Source organism: Nicotiana tomentosiformis, chromosome 3, assembly GCF_000390325.3.
Source record: "Nicotiana tomentosiformis chromosome 3, ASM39032v3, whole genome shotgun sequence".
Classification (NCBI taxonomy): Eukaryota; Viridiplantae; Streptophyta; class Magnoliopsida; order Solanales; family Solanaceae; genus Nicotiana; species Nicotiana tomentosiformis.
Window position 1 is genome coordinate 55707492 of NC_090814.1, and position 19277 is coordinate 55726768.

At 40.5% G+C, this 19277-nt stretch overlaps 1 protein-coding gene across 1 annotated transcript; it reads right to left on the reverse strand.

Annotated features, from left to right (window-relative positions):
* Positions 1-5601: 5601 nt before the first annotated feature.
* LOC138907841 (uncharacterized) lies at positions 5602-18272 on the reverse strand. The gene is made up of 3 exons (XM_070198460.1): positions 18150-18272; positions 6832-6980; positions 5602-6640 (listed from the first exon to the last, which is right to left on the reverse strand). Exons 1-3 carry the CDS (start codon positions 18270-18272, stop codon positions 5602-5604), a joined length of 1311 nt encoding a protein of 436 aa, XP_070054561.1.
* Between the last annotated feature and the right edge of the window lie 1005 nt (positions 18273-19277).

A 19277-nucleotide genomic window follows, 5' to 3' on the forward strand; every position in this document is an offset into this window, starting at 1 on the left:
GTCAATTTCTGTATTATTAGGTTGGGTGACCTTTAGTACCGATATTCCACAATTTACACTACCTCAGTATTCTTACACTGAGTCCGATCTCGGCCCGATCGGCTAGGCCATCTCATTTGAGACATTACCACAATTTCATTATAATTTCCAGCACAGTACCACAATGCTTACGGCATGGCTTCCAATCACGGCCCAATCGGCTATGCCATCTCATTTGAGACATCAATTATTTTCACAATTTCATCCACAATACCACCGTGTTCTTACACGGAGTCCGATCTCAGCCCGATTGGCTAGGCCATCTCATTTGAGACATTACCTTTTTTAGTCAATCATCTCACATCGTACTCCTTTCATATACTTTAAGTTCATTGGCACTATTGATTACAATTACAAAGTCATTCTTGGCACTTAGCCGTATTTCATAGTTCCCGTCCCCTTTTCCACATTCAAATATCATTATCATTATCAACATCATTAGGGCTTCCCATGCAAGACATTAATTCACATATGAGCAATTTGGGAAATCTGAGGCACATAGAGGCATTTCATACAATTTGGCATAACAACCTTTATTTCGGTCTTGACATGAAGTTTTAACATTCCTAACACATATTCCACATTTTGAATATATTCTCAAATGAAAAAATGACATGATGAAGCATTTAGAATAAACATTGAACAAACATCCTTCAACACAACCACATCAGGAATAGCCAATTCAATAATGATCAGGGACTTACTCCAATTACATGAACACCGTGGGGTTCGATTCTAAGAAGAAGGGGGTTTATCCAACATACCTCAATTGAGCTTCTCAAACTCTAAAATGATCCAGAATTCTTAGCAACTTCAATCTATTTTAGAAATATAACAAGTTGGACCAAAATTAGGAAGATGGTCATGATTCTCGCTCATTTGAGCATATTATCAAACACTAGGTGTGCATCAATGTTTTAAGGCTCTTTTTGTGGAATATTCCACCATTCCCCAACCCATTCTCTATCATTTTTAGCTCATAATCTTCCTACATACTACAAGGATACATGCATGCAAGGTACGCACTCCCATCCCCATGAATTACCTTACTAATTGCCCATTCTAGTTATATTTTAAAATTAAGAGTTTGGATGATAGAATCTTACCTCTTAGGAAGAAGACTTAGGTGCCTCTCTTGATAATCTTCAAGATTTTAAGAGCAATGTGATGAAGATCACTTCTCCCTCTAGGACCCTCTCTCTCACTCTAAAAATATTAGAAAATATGATCAAAATGGTCTATGGGATGTATTTTAACGGAATAGGGTTGGGTTTAAAAACTCCAAAATTGAAGCTCTGGAACAAGTTCCGCGGTCGCATATGCGACCGCATAGTGATTATGCGGTCCGCGAAATGACCGCAAAAAAGGGTGCCAGAGCTGGAAAGAAACTGACCTAGTCTGCGGTCACTATGCGGCCCGCAGACCTGTTCTGTGGTCGCATAATGCACCGCAGAACCTCCCTCCAAAAAATCCCAAGGCAGGATATGCGACAAGAATGCGGCCCGTAAACGGTTATGCGGTCTCATAATGGCCATGAAATGGGGCATCAAAAATACCCCAGAAATCTGCCCAACTCTACGACTATTCTGCGGTCCGCAGAGTGGTTCTACGGCCGCAGAATAGGCCGCAGAAATGCGTACTTCTGCCTAACATTTTCCTTCAACTCCCAGCGTACATTTCTACTATTATCACCTCTACGCCTACTTTGGCATCACAGAAATCGGGTTTTTAGACAAATAATTTACGGGGCCTTACATCCTCCCCACCTTAAGATCATTCGTCCTCGAATGAGGATCAGGGTCCATTATTAGCATCTTGTGCAACTCAGTTATCATATCCTACACCAGCAACCTTAAATTTAACTAACTCTATAAATTTCAAAAAAATTCGCCAGAGTTTCCTTTGTAACTAGGCCTATCCACCTGTCAGAGAGTCCCAGAACCACATCCTAAAAACCTGTACACAATCCAACGATGTACCATAACTCATAATAATACCAATCGTGACCTCATGTAAACACCATATAATCAAAAGGAACACCTTTACATTAACTGAACAAGTGATACAAAATTCATAGGCGACAAGTTCAAAAGAAAGGATTACACAGCTATTCAAACAAGTAAGTATACTTCTTCTTCATTTCTTCCTCGACCTCCCACGTTGCCTCTTCAACCTACTGGTTTCGCCATAACACTTTCACGGAGGCAATTTCCTTATTTCTCAACCTTCGAACTTGTCTATCAAGAATGGCAACTGGATTTTCTTCATATGACAATTCTTCATAAACCTCAGTGGTCTCAACTAGCACAATAGCTGACGGATCTCCAACTACCTTCTTCAACATAGACACATGGAATACCGGGTGCACTAATGACATTTTGGGTGGTAGCTCAAGCTTGTACGCCACCTGACCAATTCTCTGAATGATTTTGTACAACCCGACATACCTCAGACACAATTTCCCTTTCTTTCCGAACCGCATTATACCCTTCATGGGGGAAACCTGTAGAAATATCCAATCATCTTCTTTGAACTCTAAGTCTCTGCGACAGACATCCGAATAGGATTTTTGACAATTCTGGGCAGTTTTCAACCACTCATTTATGATCTTTTCTCCATAGATTGATGCACGAGGTCTGGCCCTATCAACTCAGCTTCCCCAATCTCGAACCACCCAATAGGAGATCTACATATCCTACCATACAATGCCTCAAATGGTGCCATCTGAATACTCGCATGAAAGTTGTTGTCATGAGCAAACTCTAAGAGTGGCAAATGATCATCCCAGCTACCCTTGAGGTCAGGAACACAAGCACGCAACATGTCCTCAAGCATCTGAATAGTCTGCTCTTCTTGCCCATCGGTCTGTGGATGGAAGGTTGTACTAAGATTCACCTGAGTACCCAAACCTTACTGAAATTTCTTCCAAAATTTTGCCGTGAACTGAGCCCCTCGATCGGAAATGATAGAAACTGGAGTACCATGTAGTCTGACTATTTCCTTGATATACAACTGAGCATATTGTTCCACTGTGTCGGTAGATTTAACAGGCAAGAAGTGTGCTAATTTCGTGAGTCGGTCCACAATCACCCAAATTGAGTCAAACTTGCGCAGAGTGCATGGTAATCCTACCGCAAAATCTGTATTAATCATTTTCCACTTCCACATTGGAATTTCTATGTTTTGTGCCAACCCACCAGGCCGTTGATGTTCGGCCTTCACTTGCTGATAGTTCGGACACCTTGCCACAAAGTCCGCCACATTCCTTTTCATGTCATTCCACCAATAAACTTTCTTGAGATCGTGATACATCTTTGTAGAACCTGGATGCACGGAATACCTAGAAGTGTAAGCCTCGGTCATGATTCTATCCTAGAGACCATCTACATTCGGAACACATAGTCGCCCTTGGTACCTTAGGGTACCATCATCCATGCCAAGCACAAAAGCCATAGTCTTTTTTTTTGAATCCCCTCCTTCAATTACACCAAAAATAGATCGGTGTGTTGCTTCTCTTTGACTTCCACAACAAGAGATGATTCGGCCCTATTTTGCACAATTACCCCTCCTCATTAGAGTCCATAAGATGAACTCCCAAACTAGCCAATCGATAGACTTCCTTGGCGAATAACCTTTGATATGACTCTAAGTGTGCTAAACTACTCATAGATTTCTGGCTAAGCACATCCGCCACAACATTGGCTTTCCCCGGGTGATATAGAATATCGATGTCGTAATCCTTGAGTAACTCAAGCCACTTCTTTGCCTCAGATTCAGCTCCTTTTATTTGAAAATATATTGAAGATTCTTGTGGTCTGTGAATACATCCACATGGACCCCATTCAAATAGTGATGCCAAATTTTCAATGCAAAAACTACCGCCGCAAGTTATAAGTCGTGTTGAATAATATTTTTCATGATTATTGAGTTGCCGCATATGCTATAACTTTGTTGTGTTGCATTAACACACACCCAAGCCCAATTATCGAAGCATCACAATATACCATAAATTCATCTGTACCCTCTGGCAGGGTCAACACCGGCGCTATAGTCAATCTTGATTTCAACTCCTGGAAGCTCCTTTCACAAGCATCGGAACATTGGAACTTAACCGCTTTTTGAGTCAATTAAGTCAATGGAGAGGCAAGAGTAGAGAACCCCTCCACATACTTCATGTAATTCCTTGCTAAGCCAAAGAAACTACGAATCTCGGTGGGCGTTGTAGGCCTAGGCCAATTCTTTACTGCTGAAATCTTTTGCGAATCAACCTTGATTCCTTCTCTAGGGACAACATAACCCAAGAATGTGATAGATTCGAGCCAAAATTCACACTTTGAAAACTTCGCATACAATTGGTGCTGATGAAGAGTCTGCAACACTGCCCTGAGATGATCGGCATGGTCCTCCCAACCACGTGAATACACAAGAATATCGTCAATGAATACTATCACAAAGGAGTCTAGGAAAGGCTTGAAAATCCGATTCATAAGATCCATGAAAGCCGCCGGGGCATTAGTTAGCACAAACGACATCACCAGAAATTCAAAATGCCCATACCAGGTCCTAAAAGCTGTTTTTAGAATATCATGCTTCTTGATCTTCAATTGGTGATACCCGGATCATAAATCAATTTTGGAGAAGTATCTAGCACCCCGTAACTGATCAAACAAATCATATATTCTTGGTAACGGATACTTGTTTTTGATTGTGACTTTGTTGAGTTGTCGGTAGTCAATACACATCCTCAATGATCCATCTTTCTTCTTTACAAAGAGAACCGGTGCTCCACATGGTGACACACTCGGTCGGATGAAACCCTTCTCTAACAAATCCTTCAATTGCTCCTTAAGCTCCTTCAATTCTGCTGGTGCCATCCTGTATGGCGGAATAGATATAGGCTACGTGCCTGGCATCACATCAACCCCAAAATCAATCTCCCTATCTGGCAAAATCCCAGGGAGTTCATCAGGAAAGACCCCCGGAAATTCATTCACAACTGGCATAGATTCGAGTGTAGGTGCCTCAGCAGTGATGTCCATAACTCGGACCAAATGGTAAATACACCCCTTGTTGATCATCTGTGTGGCCTTAAGGTAAGAAATAAACCTACATGTTGGCATCACATTACCCCCCCTTCAACTCAACAACTGTCTCATTAGGAAATTCAAACCTCACAGTTCTAGTTCGGCAATCGAGCTTGGCAAAACATGAATAAAGCCAATCCATTCCCATAATTACATCAAAATCAACCATCCCCAATTCAATGAGATCGGCCATGGTGTCCCGACCACGCACCGTGACAACACAACCCCTATAAACCCGTGCGGCCATGATAGACTCGCCAACCAGAGTAGATACAGAGAATGGTTCAGGAAGCTGTTCCGGTTCTATCCCAAATTCCATAGCAACAAAAGGGGTAACATAGGATAAGGTGGACCCGGGATCAATAAGAGCATATACATCATGAGATTGGACAGACAATATACTTGTGACGACATCTGGAGAAGCCTCTGCACTCTGGCGACCACTCATAGCATAGAAACGACTAGGTCCTCCTAAAACCTATGCACCACCCCTAGCGGCACCACGCCCTGCTGGTGCTGGAGGGCCTCGAGCTGGAGGGGGTGCTGAAGATGTAGCAACAACAGAATTGGATGGTTGTGCTATGCCCCTACCCGCACCCTGGCGGGATGAACACCACTCCCTCTGAATATGATCCCTCAATCCGCACCTGTAACATATAGGTAAGTCCATGTAGGAGATCCCCAAGTGCATATTCCCACACTTGGGGCATGGGGGTCTCCGCTGCTGCTGGAATCTCCCTCCTGATCGGCCCTGATGGCGAGGTCCCCAGCTGCCCTGATTGGGCATGAAGTGACTTCCCTGCTGCTGACTGTGCCCCGCTGGTGGTGCACTGGCTGAAGACTGAGCATGATATTGGGTTGGCCCCGATGACCCTCCCCTAAAAGCTGATCTTCCCCCACCAAGTGACTCCCCAAAGTTGCCCGCAGACCGGGCCTTGCTGGTACCCTCTCGCTCCTTTCTATTATTCAACTTACAGTCCTTTGTAGCTTGAGCAAATACTATCATCTTTCCATAGTTCATATCTGAATTCAAGGCAGCTATAGCGGCCTCATTGATAACTAAGAGGCTAAGGCCCTGCACAAACCGGCGCATTCTAGCCTCCATAGTAGGCAACATGTGAATAACATATTTTGACACGCGCGCGAACTCCATGTGATACTCCCACACACTCCTACTCCCTTGCTTAAGATTCTCAAACTTAGCGGCGCGGGATGCCCTAGTCTCGGCAGGCAAGAAATGGTCTATACAGGCATCAGAAAACTCACTCCACCTCACTGGAGGGCTCCCCTCCTCCCGTGAATCTTCCAACATCTCAAACCAAGAATATGCCACCTCTTTCAGGCAGTAGGCAGCCAACTCCACTCCCTTCGTCTCAGTAGCGCGTATAATCCGGAGAGTATTATGCATCTCATCAATGAAGCCTTGTAGGCCTTCCTCGGGATTAGAACCCGTGAACACCGTAGGATCCAACTGAAGAAACCTGTTCACCCTGGAACCACTAGAATCCCCTTGTTGGCTAGACGAAATGGGTGCAACATTTGATCTCTGGGCTTGAGAAGCCACTATCTGTGTTAGCATCTGAATAGCTCCTCTAAGATCCCCATCAGAAATACCAGTACCAAAAGCTGGGGCTGGAGGTGGAATCGGAATATCGGTTGGAGGAACCGCTGCACCCTCAGTAGGTGCAGGAACTGGTGTGGCCTGAACAGTGTAGCGGAATTAGGTAGTGTAGCAGTCGGGGGATTATTCTCACCCCTCGGGTATTCACCCGCCTCACCAAGTAAAGGGTCAGCTGCCACTCCCAAGGCAGCATTGGCTCCTTGGCCAGTTCTTGCTCTCTTCTTAGGTGCCATATACTGAATGTTAAAGGAATGCACGAGTTAGAAGAGGAACAGTTGCACAATTAGTTTCATCGCACGATCCAGAATATCAAAAAAAGGGTATTGTTCCTAAATGTCAAGGTAGCCTCCAACTTATAGATGTGGTCGACAACACACCGATAAGAAAAACTCTACCAGACACGGCTCTGAGACATCCTAGGACACTTTAAAACCTTAGACTCTAATACCAAGTTTTTCACGCCCCAACCTCGGGAGGCGCGACCGGAACTCAACCGAATGAACTCGGCCGAGCAAGTCTGTTAGATACTTTCTACCCAACTCACCCATGATAAGAGAAGGCATGTTTTTATTAGCTAAACAGCAGAGGGACCAGATGCATAGACATTACTAAACCATTTCATTTTTGCTAATTCCAGTTAAGTTTCAAAAGGCATACATTTTATGACTTAGTGGAACAGAAATCGAAAATATAGCATAATCCGTTTGACCTTTCTAGCACCCATGTATAACCCACATAGTGTCTACGAAGCCTCTAAAGATACAAAAGAGAGGCGAGATGGTACCGGCAACAAGGCCCCAGCTATACCTCAAAAGTGACCACAATATAAACAAAAGGTACAATCCACTAGTTTTATGTATTGAATCATTTTGGATGAATTAATTGTTGCATCTATATTCACTTGTTCATCTAATCGATAGAGGGATAACTTGTGATATCTTTGCATTATATTTTTGGTTGAGTTCATTAATTCTTCTTAGTAATCGAAAGAGGCTAGTTGAATCATTGATTAAACCTAGTTAGGAGGATAATCGAGAGAGGTTCTCCTAAAGACCAATCCACTACTCATTCTTGCATATCTTCACGTGCTTAAATTGGTTCATGTTGGGAGGTTAAAACTTAATCGAGAGAGGAGTTATTTGTTGAACGTTTGAATTAATAATTGAGTGAATTCAAGAGATTCTCTTAAACATTAGAAGTGAATTACCTAGAGTTAGATCCCAAACAATTATCTTGAACCTATCCTATCAACCCTAATTTCCTCCCATTGATAACTTACTTGCTTATCTTTGTTGCGATTGTCATTAGTCAATAGCTTTAGATTTTTAGTTAATTACATTTAGAAATCATAGAAATCTCATTTGTTGATCATCTTGAATAGCAATCAAGATAGAAACTACAAGAATACTGTTTAAATCCAATCCATGTGGATACGATATTATACTATACTATATTTGGCTAGCGAGCATAATTTAGGTGTGTGCTTCGAGCTCGTCAAATTTTGTGTCACGACCCAAACCGATGGGCCACGATGGGTACTCGGTACCTTATTCAACCAAGAACCAATGTAATGTATCTTTATTATTACATCATTATATATACGTGACATACGCCAACATCATCATTTATAAACTCAAAACATAGGCCGACAAGGTCGTACAATCTTTCACGTACACGACATATGTCTATAAGCCTCTAAGTGCACATAAATGTCATAAAGGTCGGGACAGGGCCCCACCATACTAATCAGTATATGTCCTAGTCATACTGACCACACAAGCAACTCCGAAACAAATGGAGTGTACCAACATCTTCCGCTGAGTTTATGGCCTACTTGTAGGACTCTCGACCTATCTATCAAGACCTACGGGCATGAAACGCAGCGTCCCCAATCAAAAGGGATGTCAGTACAAATAATGTACCGAGTATGTAAGGAATAAAAATCAGTAAATAATAGACATGAGAGAAACATGGAGTAAAAGACTCGACATGTACGTTTGCATAGTTTTGTGAATCATTTCATTTTTATAATGTCATGCATATGCGTATAAATGTCATACCATGCATTGGTATATGCGTTCATAACATCATCAAGCCTCTGAGGGTATCCCATCATATCATTTCGGCCACTATGGGCAAATCATCAAAGTATACCAGCTGATCAGGTGGTGGTGCGTATATAACGCCATAACCTTTTCCCATATCCCATATGCATATAATATACATATAGACGTGTATATAACGCCATCTGGTCATGGGTCAATGTATATGTATAAATGCATAAAATTCATAAGAAATACGTTAATAATATTTTCTCGGAATGTCATAAAAATAATATGCCTTAAGAAATACGTTAACAAGATTTTCTCATAATGTCATAAAAATAATATGCCTGTCGGATAAATTTTATCAAATACGTATTTTTCTGAGACCCATGAATAGAATATATAATAATAATTCACATGGGGAATCAAGAATCTAGACACCCCTAATATTTCTATGAATAGAGTTATTTATGAAAATTGTGCATTTGCTCGTTTCGTTTGTATTGTATTGATCATCCCAAAAAGAAAGAAGGGATAGCCTTAACATACCCGAGTCGATTCTCTTGACAATCCCTCTAGCACACGTTAATTGCGATGAAATACGTAACGGCGAGATCGAAATAGGGAACAATCCGTATGAAATGCTCAAAGCAATAACGTTGCTATTGCAAAATCATCTTTGTCGAAACCCTTTCCCAAGAGATTTAGAATCAATGTTGTGTAACGGAAAGCTTGCTGAAACTCTTCTTAAGAGTTTAGGAATAATGTTACATGAAAATGGAAAGCTTGGTTGAGCTCTCTTACAAAGAACGTTACTGTGTTCTTTTCTTAAGAGATTTGAAGATAATGTTGAATTTGGAAAGTTATCCTTAATTATTAGGTGGACCCCACATGTCTAGCTTAGTGTCACTTAAGTTCTTCAAGTGTGAGACCTTTCATTCCTAATATAGGAGTCACAACTCTTGGAATGGGGGCTGCCACGTTTTTGGCTTGGTCTTTATCCAAAGACTTTAGTTAATCAACTACTAATTAATAATTAACTAGTTAATTCCCCCCATTAACCAATAATTAACCAATTATTCACATAATTAAGAATCATCTCAAATTATTTAAAATACTACTCACTTTTAACACACCTTATACACCTTACTATTATGGTCATGTGGTATCTTTTATGGCACTAGTCCATAATTACCGGGTATTATAGCTCGGACCGTATTTTATCCCAAAATGTCAAACTTTGACGAAACTCATTTTCTTTGATTCGTTTACCCTCTAACCTTCACGAATTTACTTATCACTTGTTTGAAATAGCATAATACTTATAACCTCAAAAATAATCTCATTTCCGAGCTTATATCAATTTACTCATGGCGTACTTTCATGTACGGAAACATGGGGTGTAACATCATTCCCTCCTTTGGAACATTCGTCCTCGAATGTTGACTGGTGCACATATCATTTTCATCGCCTATATCTTCCGAATACTTATTACTCTCCTTGCCATCTAGGCAACTGTTCTGTGAATAAATCCAAAGGCCAGGTCATTCCCCCCTTAGGCCTCCTTCTCACACCATGACTTGTAGTCGGAATCCTTCCAATCTCGTAATTGTTGCTACCTTTTATCATGCAGCATGTACGACTCTGACCTTGTGAGTGAGCCTATGCGACTCTTCTCTTGTTTTCCCTCCAGCTTTTAGCCAATCTCTAGGCCTCACTTTGTAAACATATACAAAGCTTAATAAGATGTCCCTCTGGGCATCTATAGGTATACTGAAGTTCTTCGCTCGGTACTTTGTCGAACTTCTGATTATTGTTATATCTAATTTCATAGACCTAGTTATCAATCCGTATGACTTTACTGCATCAAGATAGGTCATATTATACTATAACTCTTACTTCGTTTTATCATTACTGAGGTCTGCTATCAAACTCCAAGCTACTTTCCTTACTTATCCCATATGTATAAATCTAAGTCCTTTAATGCTTCCTCATTACTTGATCATCTTAAGAATGACGGCCTAATCTCACCTCATACTTTGTGACTTTTGTCCATCCACTGTTGATTCACCTTAATGTTGATCTATCATCTACCACTGATAACTTAATCTCCTATGTAACACTGCCGATAGGGCTCACGTCTCATCAGGGACATATGGTGTAATTAGATTGATTCACCTAGGGGCGATACTATACTTCCATAACCGTATTTTATAGCATCCCAATATGACTCACCTTACATGGGTATTTTAATCCTGTACAATTCATGAAATCCTCTTCAAGTCATTACTCCATCGAAGGCCCAAACATCATCCTTTATCTATCACAATCACACCCTCATTCCACTCTAGATGCTATTAGTCTTAGACTCCTTTGAGTTCATTCAGGCTATACTGAGTTTTCTATAACTTAGAAAAACCATCAGCTCTCTTATTTTCATGAGCTTAATCTCGAGGACTTATACATTTTCGTCACCTTCTTACTTGTCCTTTCTCATCCTTACTCCTGTCACAAAACTTCGCCGCTTTACTATACTTTAGCTTGCGACCTCTATGTATCTATTTATACTATTCGCAACCTTCTTTCAACTTGCTTGCACCATAGATTTACTTATGTTATTCCGGAACATCAAGTGAGACATCACATTGTCTCAAACTCTTCTTTACTCTTTTAGCTAGACCTCTCGATATTTAAAAACCATAGGTTGGAAGATATGCCACTGACGACGCCGCTATCATTCCTGGATATTGAATCCTAGTGCTTCTTTCCTTCTATCTGAAGCATGGACTATTCTCAAGCTTCTGTTTTTGAGTATCTTGTACGTTGTTCACCTTTACCTTACTTACCTTAAAATCTCGCATCGTATCTTTTATCTCTTTCATGACCTCCCTTCCACATAGGTATAATTCACATCCATAACTTGAAGCTCTATTATAACACTTACATCTCTGGTGCCTATACAATCCGGTGGAAGCTTCATACTGACTTTTGATGAGGCTGGTACTCTTCTAACTGGCTTTATCATAGAGCCGTTATAGAATATGGTTGTTGTACTATCTGTCTTGAACCTATGATATTAAGAGTGATTCTGCAATATTCTCAACCACGATTTCTATAATTGTCTGGGTCCAATTTTCAGACTCCTGGTTTACTTCGTTGATGTAACTCTTTAGTTTCTTCTTCCTTTTGATCAGCCTATATGAAGGGTTAAGCTATCTTCTGATCTGTGGCTCACGGTATTAGTTATTACTTTAGCCTTTCATGGCTGCTACGGAATATCCATGATACAATCTTCTGATAATTCAATCCTTTGTCTATGCCCTAGGCTCAATTCTTTCTTTTAACTTATACCGTAGTCTTCTACGGCTGTATGAACGTTAACATTTATGGTGCATGGATATCACTCTGAGGTCTTAAGTGCATAATCCCTTTTGTTCCCTCTAAGCTTCCTTTAAACGTAAGCTATTACTTTTCCTGGTCATTCTGCCACCTTGTTGCGTCCATGCTTAGCTTATCTTTGTTCCCACGCATGCCGGAATTTTTTTTGTGCAACTCATCTGATCTTGAATATTACTTTTGGTTTCATTTCCCGCTCATTAGCCATGCTAGGAGCCACTTCCTTATGAAGTGCATACAATGTTGTTGTGAGACTGTTGTTACAAGATCATTTCCTCAGCTAGTCTTTCGTTGTCGTACTTAGGGAGGACCCTCTGACTCTTGTAAAGCTACGAGCTTATTACATCATTTACTCGATAGAAATTTTGATGTCCTTCCTTGCCTATAATTATCCGTAGTTATTTACCTCCACGCCCTTATTCTTGTAGGGTTGCTTCTTAACTGATATTTTGACTGTCTTCTCAGTGGGACTCTCTTTTATTTTCGTAACACTCATACGGTACCTTTACTACCCTGACTCCTATCTGAATATTTCTCAAGTATCACAATGTCATATCTGCGAGACTGAATTTCCCATGTTGGGGTTCACTATGTTCATCTTGCACAATCTGTTGATTTGTCTGTGTCCTCTTGTTTAGCAATAACTAGGCTCTTCCTGGATCAACTACTAACTACTCATTGGCTCATTCTCATATCAATATTCCGTGTAATCTTTCTTGGGTTATTTCCTTTGCATTAACTTACGTCTTGCACTGGCTCCTTATTTATCAATAACATCTCAAGCAGAAACCCTTACTTCCCCTCCTTAACGTCGTGCTTGCATAATGTTCTGGAATCGCAGCATTTTTGTAGGATTGAGTAAGTGCAAGTTCACTCCTTTTTCATTTTCATCGCATTCTTCCTTTACCATTCCATAACTACTAGAACCACTTAATTCTGACTTAATGCCACATCACTCCATATTCCCCCTTTAGGGGAGCACTAAGAGTTGGAGCTATGACGACCTACATATAGATGTTTTACCTCTTCATCTTGGGCATCCTTTCACATCATCGATGACCCTTACTCGCCTTGCGGTAATCCTTCTGTACCAAGGATAACAAAATTCCTTACTCGCGATGGTGACACTTAGTGTAATTGGCACATATAGTCCCTTAAGCTTAACGTTTCTCACATTGCTTGTTTTAGGAAAGCGTCTTCTTGAATGAACTTTCTCTGAATTTCTTATGAATCTTCTTCTGTTGTCCATTCTATTATCGCTAGAATGGAAATCTGAAATTCTCATGATGCCGACCATTATCAAATCACTCAGCCCTTAATTCATATTTAGTTTATCTTGTTCACTAGTCCATACTAATTTCTATTACTCTGGAGTCCAACTTTTCCTTCTGGTAGTCGCGTTGGAGTTGCGAACTTATTTCTCGAAATGAAGATGTGACTTTATGACCTATATTCTTTTGTGGCCTCAAGGCCTGTCACCTCTCATATTTTCCTTCACTTGACTATAGTCTCTGTAATACTATCATCTTTTTGATCTACCGTTGTCATCCATGGATCACATCTTACTCATAATGTTTCCTTGTCTCTCTTCTTATTTCCTTGCTAATATTTGTGCCTATCCCTTTCTTTTGAAAACTTCAACTAGACATTCTTTTGCTTTTAGCTCCCCTTGCTTCCTTCATTGGCTCTTCAGTTTGCTCAACGTTTTCGCTCTACTAGGGACGGGAGCCACACTAAGGTAGTATTTATCCCTTCCAGACTTTCAGTGCCTCTTCTGAATTTTCTTGGTCATGCTAGTATTCACATCTAATTGTAATATTCTAGAGTGCACCATCTGGGTGTTTCATAAGGGGGTCTATTAGCACATTTGTAATATCCTTCGAAAATGTCTTAACTTAAACAATTCATCCATCATTTTGGGTTACTTTAACCACAGCTGGATCCTGATATCCTGTCCTTCTCTTAAACCATATCCATTTGCTCTCATAGGGCATGACTGAGATGGGTGGATAAATATTCATGCCTTAGGGCTTCTTATCAAGAAGCTTACACCTTTTAGTACACGCATGATCCGCTGAAGACCTCATATTGACTCATCATAAGCATCATGCAGAATCGAGTTCCTCTAGCTCAACTCTTCCATAGCCACATGCAATATTTTACCAATCATCTTTCTGGATGTGGGCATCGTCGTATTATGAATAAGACAGAGTTTAGGAAATTGAGCTCTACCACACTATCTAGAGTGAGAAGAAAGAGTGACAGTCCTAAATGCCCTGTAGCCTCCTGCTTATAAGTGTGGTCCAAAACACACTCATAAACAAGACTCTACTAGACACGGCTTGTAGACTCCCTAGGACAGAACTGCTCTGATACCACTTATGTCACGACCCAAACCGATGGGCCGCGACGGGCACCCGGTACCTTACTCAACCGAGTACCAACGTAATGTATTTTTCTTATTACATCATTATATACACGTGACATATGGGCCTAATAGGCCAACATCATCATTTATAAACTCAAAACATAGGCCGATAAGGCCGTACAATCTTTCACGTACACGACATATGTCTACAAGCCTCTAAGAGTACATAAATGTCATAAAGGTCGGGACAGGGCCCCGCCATACTAATCAGTACATGTCCTAGTCATACTGACCACACAAGCAACTCCGGAACAAATGGAGTGTACCAACATCTTCCGCTAAGCTGATCGCCTACTTGGAGGACTCTCGACCTGTCTATCGAGATCTGGGGGCATGAAACGCAGCGTCCCCAGGCAAAAGGGACGTCGGTACAAATAATGTAACGAGTATGTAAGGAATTAAAATTAGTAAATAATGGACATGAGAGAAACATGGAGTAAAAGATTCGACATGTACGTTTGCATAGCTCTATGAATCATTTTATTTTTATAATGTCATGCATATGCGTATAAATGTCATACCATGCATTGGTATATGCATTCATAACATCATCAAGCCTCTGAGGGGATCCCATCATATTATTTCGGCCACTGTGGGCAAATCATCAACGTATACCAGCTGATCCGGTGGTGGTGCGTATATAACGCCATAATCTTTTCCCAGATCCCATATACATATAATATACATATATATGCGTATATAACGCCATCTGGTCATGGGTCAATGTATATGTATAAATGCATGAAATGCATAAGAAATACGTTAATAATATTTTCTCGGAATATCATAAAAATAATATGCCTTAAGAAATACGTTAACAAGATTTTCTCGGAATGTCATAAAAATAATATGCCTGTCGGATAAATTTTATCAAATACGTATTTTTCTGAGACCCATGAATAGAAGATATAATAATAATTCACATGGGGAATCAAGAATATAGACACCCCTAATATTTCTATGAATAGAGTCATTTATAGAAATTGTGCATTTGCTCGTTTCGTTTGTATTGATAGATCATGCCAAAAAGAAAGAAGGGATAGCCTTAACATACCCGAGTCGATTCTCTTTACAATCCCTCTAACACACGTTAATTGCGATGAAATACGTAACGGCGAGATCGAAATAGGGAATAATCCGCATGAAATGCTCAAAGCAATAACGTTGCTATTGCAAAATCATCTTTGTCGAAACCCTTTCTCAAGAGATTTAGAATCAATGTTGTGTAACGGAAAGCTTGCTGAAACTCTTCTTATGAGTTTAGGAATAATGTTACATGAAAATGGAAAGCTTGGTTGAGCTCTCTTAGAAAGAACGTTACTATGTTCTTTTCTTAAGAGATTTGAAGATAATGTTGAATTTGGAAAGTTATCCTTATACGTACACTTACATAGTTTGAAGTGGAACAAGTGATTCAAATACAACATTACTAATTAGACTTTCGCAGCACCAATATACAACCCACACCATGTCTATGGATCCTCTAAGGGATAGAAAAGAGTGATATGATAGTGCCGGAAATAAGGGCCCGGCTATACCTCAAAATATCATACATAAAGAACAAAAGATACAAGACCCCGATAGGAAGTGGGGCTCACCAAGTCAGCTGAGGAGAGGATGTACTGCTATCATTGATCAACCGCCTGTTGTGGAACCACCTCCATCCATTAAAATATAGCACCCCCGGCAAAAGGGATGTTAGTACATATGGAATAGTATTCGTATGAAAACCAAACACCCCCTTCAAGGATTGGAAGTACAACAAGAATGTGACGAATTATGGAAGCAATAAAAGTTCTTAAATAGCCATTAAAACCATAGTAAATTCATTTAAACCTTTCTATAACATTTATAAATTTCAAGTTGGGATCCACTATAACAACCTCTACCACAATACCACAATCTCTACACAAAGCGGCCCTGCCGCCTCACCCCAATGTGTGCGAGTGGAGGTGTAATCACAATGACACAATATCTATACAAAGTGGCCATGCCACCGCACCCTAATGTGTGCGGGTGGAGGTGTAATCACAATGCCACAATCTCTACACAAAGCGGCCCTGCCGCCTCACCCCAATGTGTACGGGTGGAGGTGTAATCACAATACCACAATATCTACATAAAGCGGCCACGCCGCCTCACCCCAATGTGTGCGGGTGAGGTGTATTCACAAAACCACAATCTCTACACAAAGCAGCCATACCGCCTCACCCCAATGTGTGCGGGTGGAGGTGATTACACTATGCCACAATTTGGATTCTCAAAACGATAACAGTTTGTACAAAACAAATCCTTTCAAATAAAACCCTTCGGCACCTTTGGCCTTGACAAATATAAGTTCATAAGATTTCATCATATAAGATATATGAAATTGGATCACACTAATTTCGTACAAAACTTTCTTCCCAAAAAGGGGTATAATATAATTAACTCAAAATAGAGAATCATTAACACATGGGGGTTCTGACATGTTATGCAATTTGAAAATCAGTTTACTAGCTTGAATATCCCACCTCAATAGTGTTTCGAGTTCAAACTACACACGATGAAGTTTTGTAAGAATACGGGAATTCCGATACTAGAAGAGGAATTTAGCCTTCATATCTCGAAAGAGCTTTCTGTGGTGTAACAATAATGTCCTGACACTCCTAATGATGCCAATCTATAGAAGAGGAGAGAATCACAAGCACGATTAGAGAAATTGGTATGGCAAGAGCTGCTACAATGACAACCCAAACTTTCCTCAACCAACTCAACAACAAAATCACCGAAGATTGTCCAACAACTTTCCCACAATCCCTATTAGCTCATACATGCGATAAGTCTACTCTCATCACCCCTAATCAACCCCAAATCCGGAATTTGAGAATTGGGGGAAGAAATTCTTACCTTTTAGAAAACCTAGCAAGTTCCTCATGATGAAATTCCAAGGCTTGATCAGAGTTGAGTAGTTAAATCCTTAAATCCTCCCTTTCTAAAATATAAGATAATCCCTCAAAAATTAGCCCTATGGATAGATAAAATGAAATGGAGTCAGGTTATAGAATTATAAAAATGAAGCCCCGATGCAGATCTGCGGTCGCATATGTGACCGCATAACAATTCCGTGGTCTGCAAAATGGACCGCATAATGGCCCTCCAGAACTGGGCACTTCTATGCAGGTATGCAACAGGTATGACGTCTACAGATCAATTATGCAGTAGCATAATGGACCGTAGAACCTCCTTGCGAAATTTCTCATGCTGGTTCTGCGATGAAAATGCGGCCCGTAAAACGATTATGCGACCGCATATTTGACCACAAAATGACCTTCAAAATTCAACAATTTTGCTGCTCAACTTTGCGATGGGTATGCGGCCCGCATAATGGATCTGCGGTGGCGAATCTTACCACATAATCACCTTCTTCTGCCTACAATTTCCACCAACTCCTCGATATAATTTTCAACCAAAAAAGATCAAACCGTGGCACCACGAAACCCGAAGTTTTAGGTGAAATTTTACGGGACCTTACAAGAGGTATTCAAAATAATTACAGGCATCTTCACCAATATCTTCATCCCCTTGTATCCAATCTCCGTCTTCATCTTTGATTTTTTGGATGTACAGTCCTCTTCTTCTTTCTCTAAAAAGACTGTGAAAATATCTAGTATTTGCATAACCCTATTTAAACAATTGAAGTTGGGTCTTCCGTTTCAATACTGCTTCTTCAATCTTCAGATATCTTACATATTGGGCATGTACCTCCTGTAAGTTAATCCTATCAACTGGATTGTTAGTATTTGTTCATTTCTCTTCAGATTCCTTGACTTTTTGTTCAAACTCTTTAGGATTTTGGAAGATATCCCCATATTGTTCCTTAGACCATAAGCTCAGGGCCTTAGTGACGGCCTTTAATTTTTGGTGGAAGATCCACATTGCACGTCCATTGACATTCATACTCCAAACTCTGAGAATCAAAGGCATGCAGGTGTCATTTTCAAACCAGTAGTTGAGGAATTTAAAGTATCTCCTTCTTGTTTCTTGTCTCACATGCATCTCCATAAGCAGTGGAGAGTGATCTGATCCAGCAGAAGCTAGATGTGTGATAGTTGTGCCAGGGAAGAAGGTAAGCCAATTGTCATTTACTAGACCTCTATCCAGCCTTTTCCAGACAATAGAGCAGGGACCTCTCCCATTGGACCATGTATGTCTTGGTCCATAGTATCCAAGGTCTGTGAGCCCACAGTCTTCAATCATACTGAGAAAGTCCAGGCTCTTATTCATCTAGTATGAGACTCCTCCAATCTTCTCTTCAACAGAAGCAATGATATTGAAGTCCCCAATAACACACCCAGGGACATTGCACATTGTGGATTTGAACCTCAGTGTTTCCCAAAGACTTCTTCTCAAATGTGATTTGCATTTTGCATAAATAATAGTGATGTGAAATTTTCCCCTTTGCTTCAGCATGCCTCAGTTCAATAGACATTTGTTGCTCATCTTGATCTAAGACATTGCCATTGAATTCTTGATCCTGGAATGCCCATATTTTGCCATTGATATTGGAAGCTGCATATGCATGGAGAGATGATGTCTAAAGTAAGTGAGGTAATTGATATCAAGGAAAGATTCCAATACAGTAATGAAAGAGAGTTTATGAATTTGTTTCAGAGTTTTGAGCC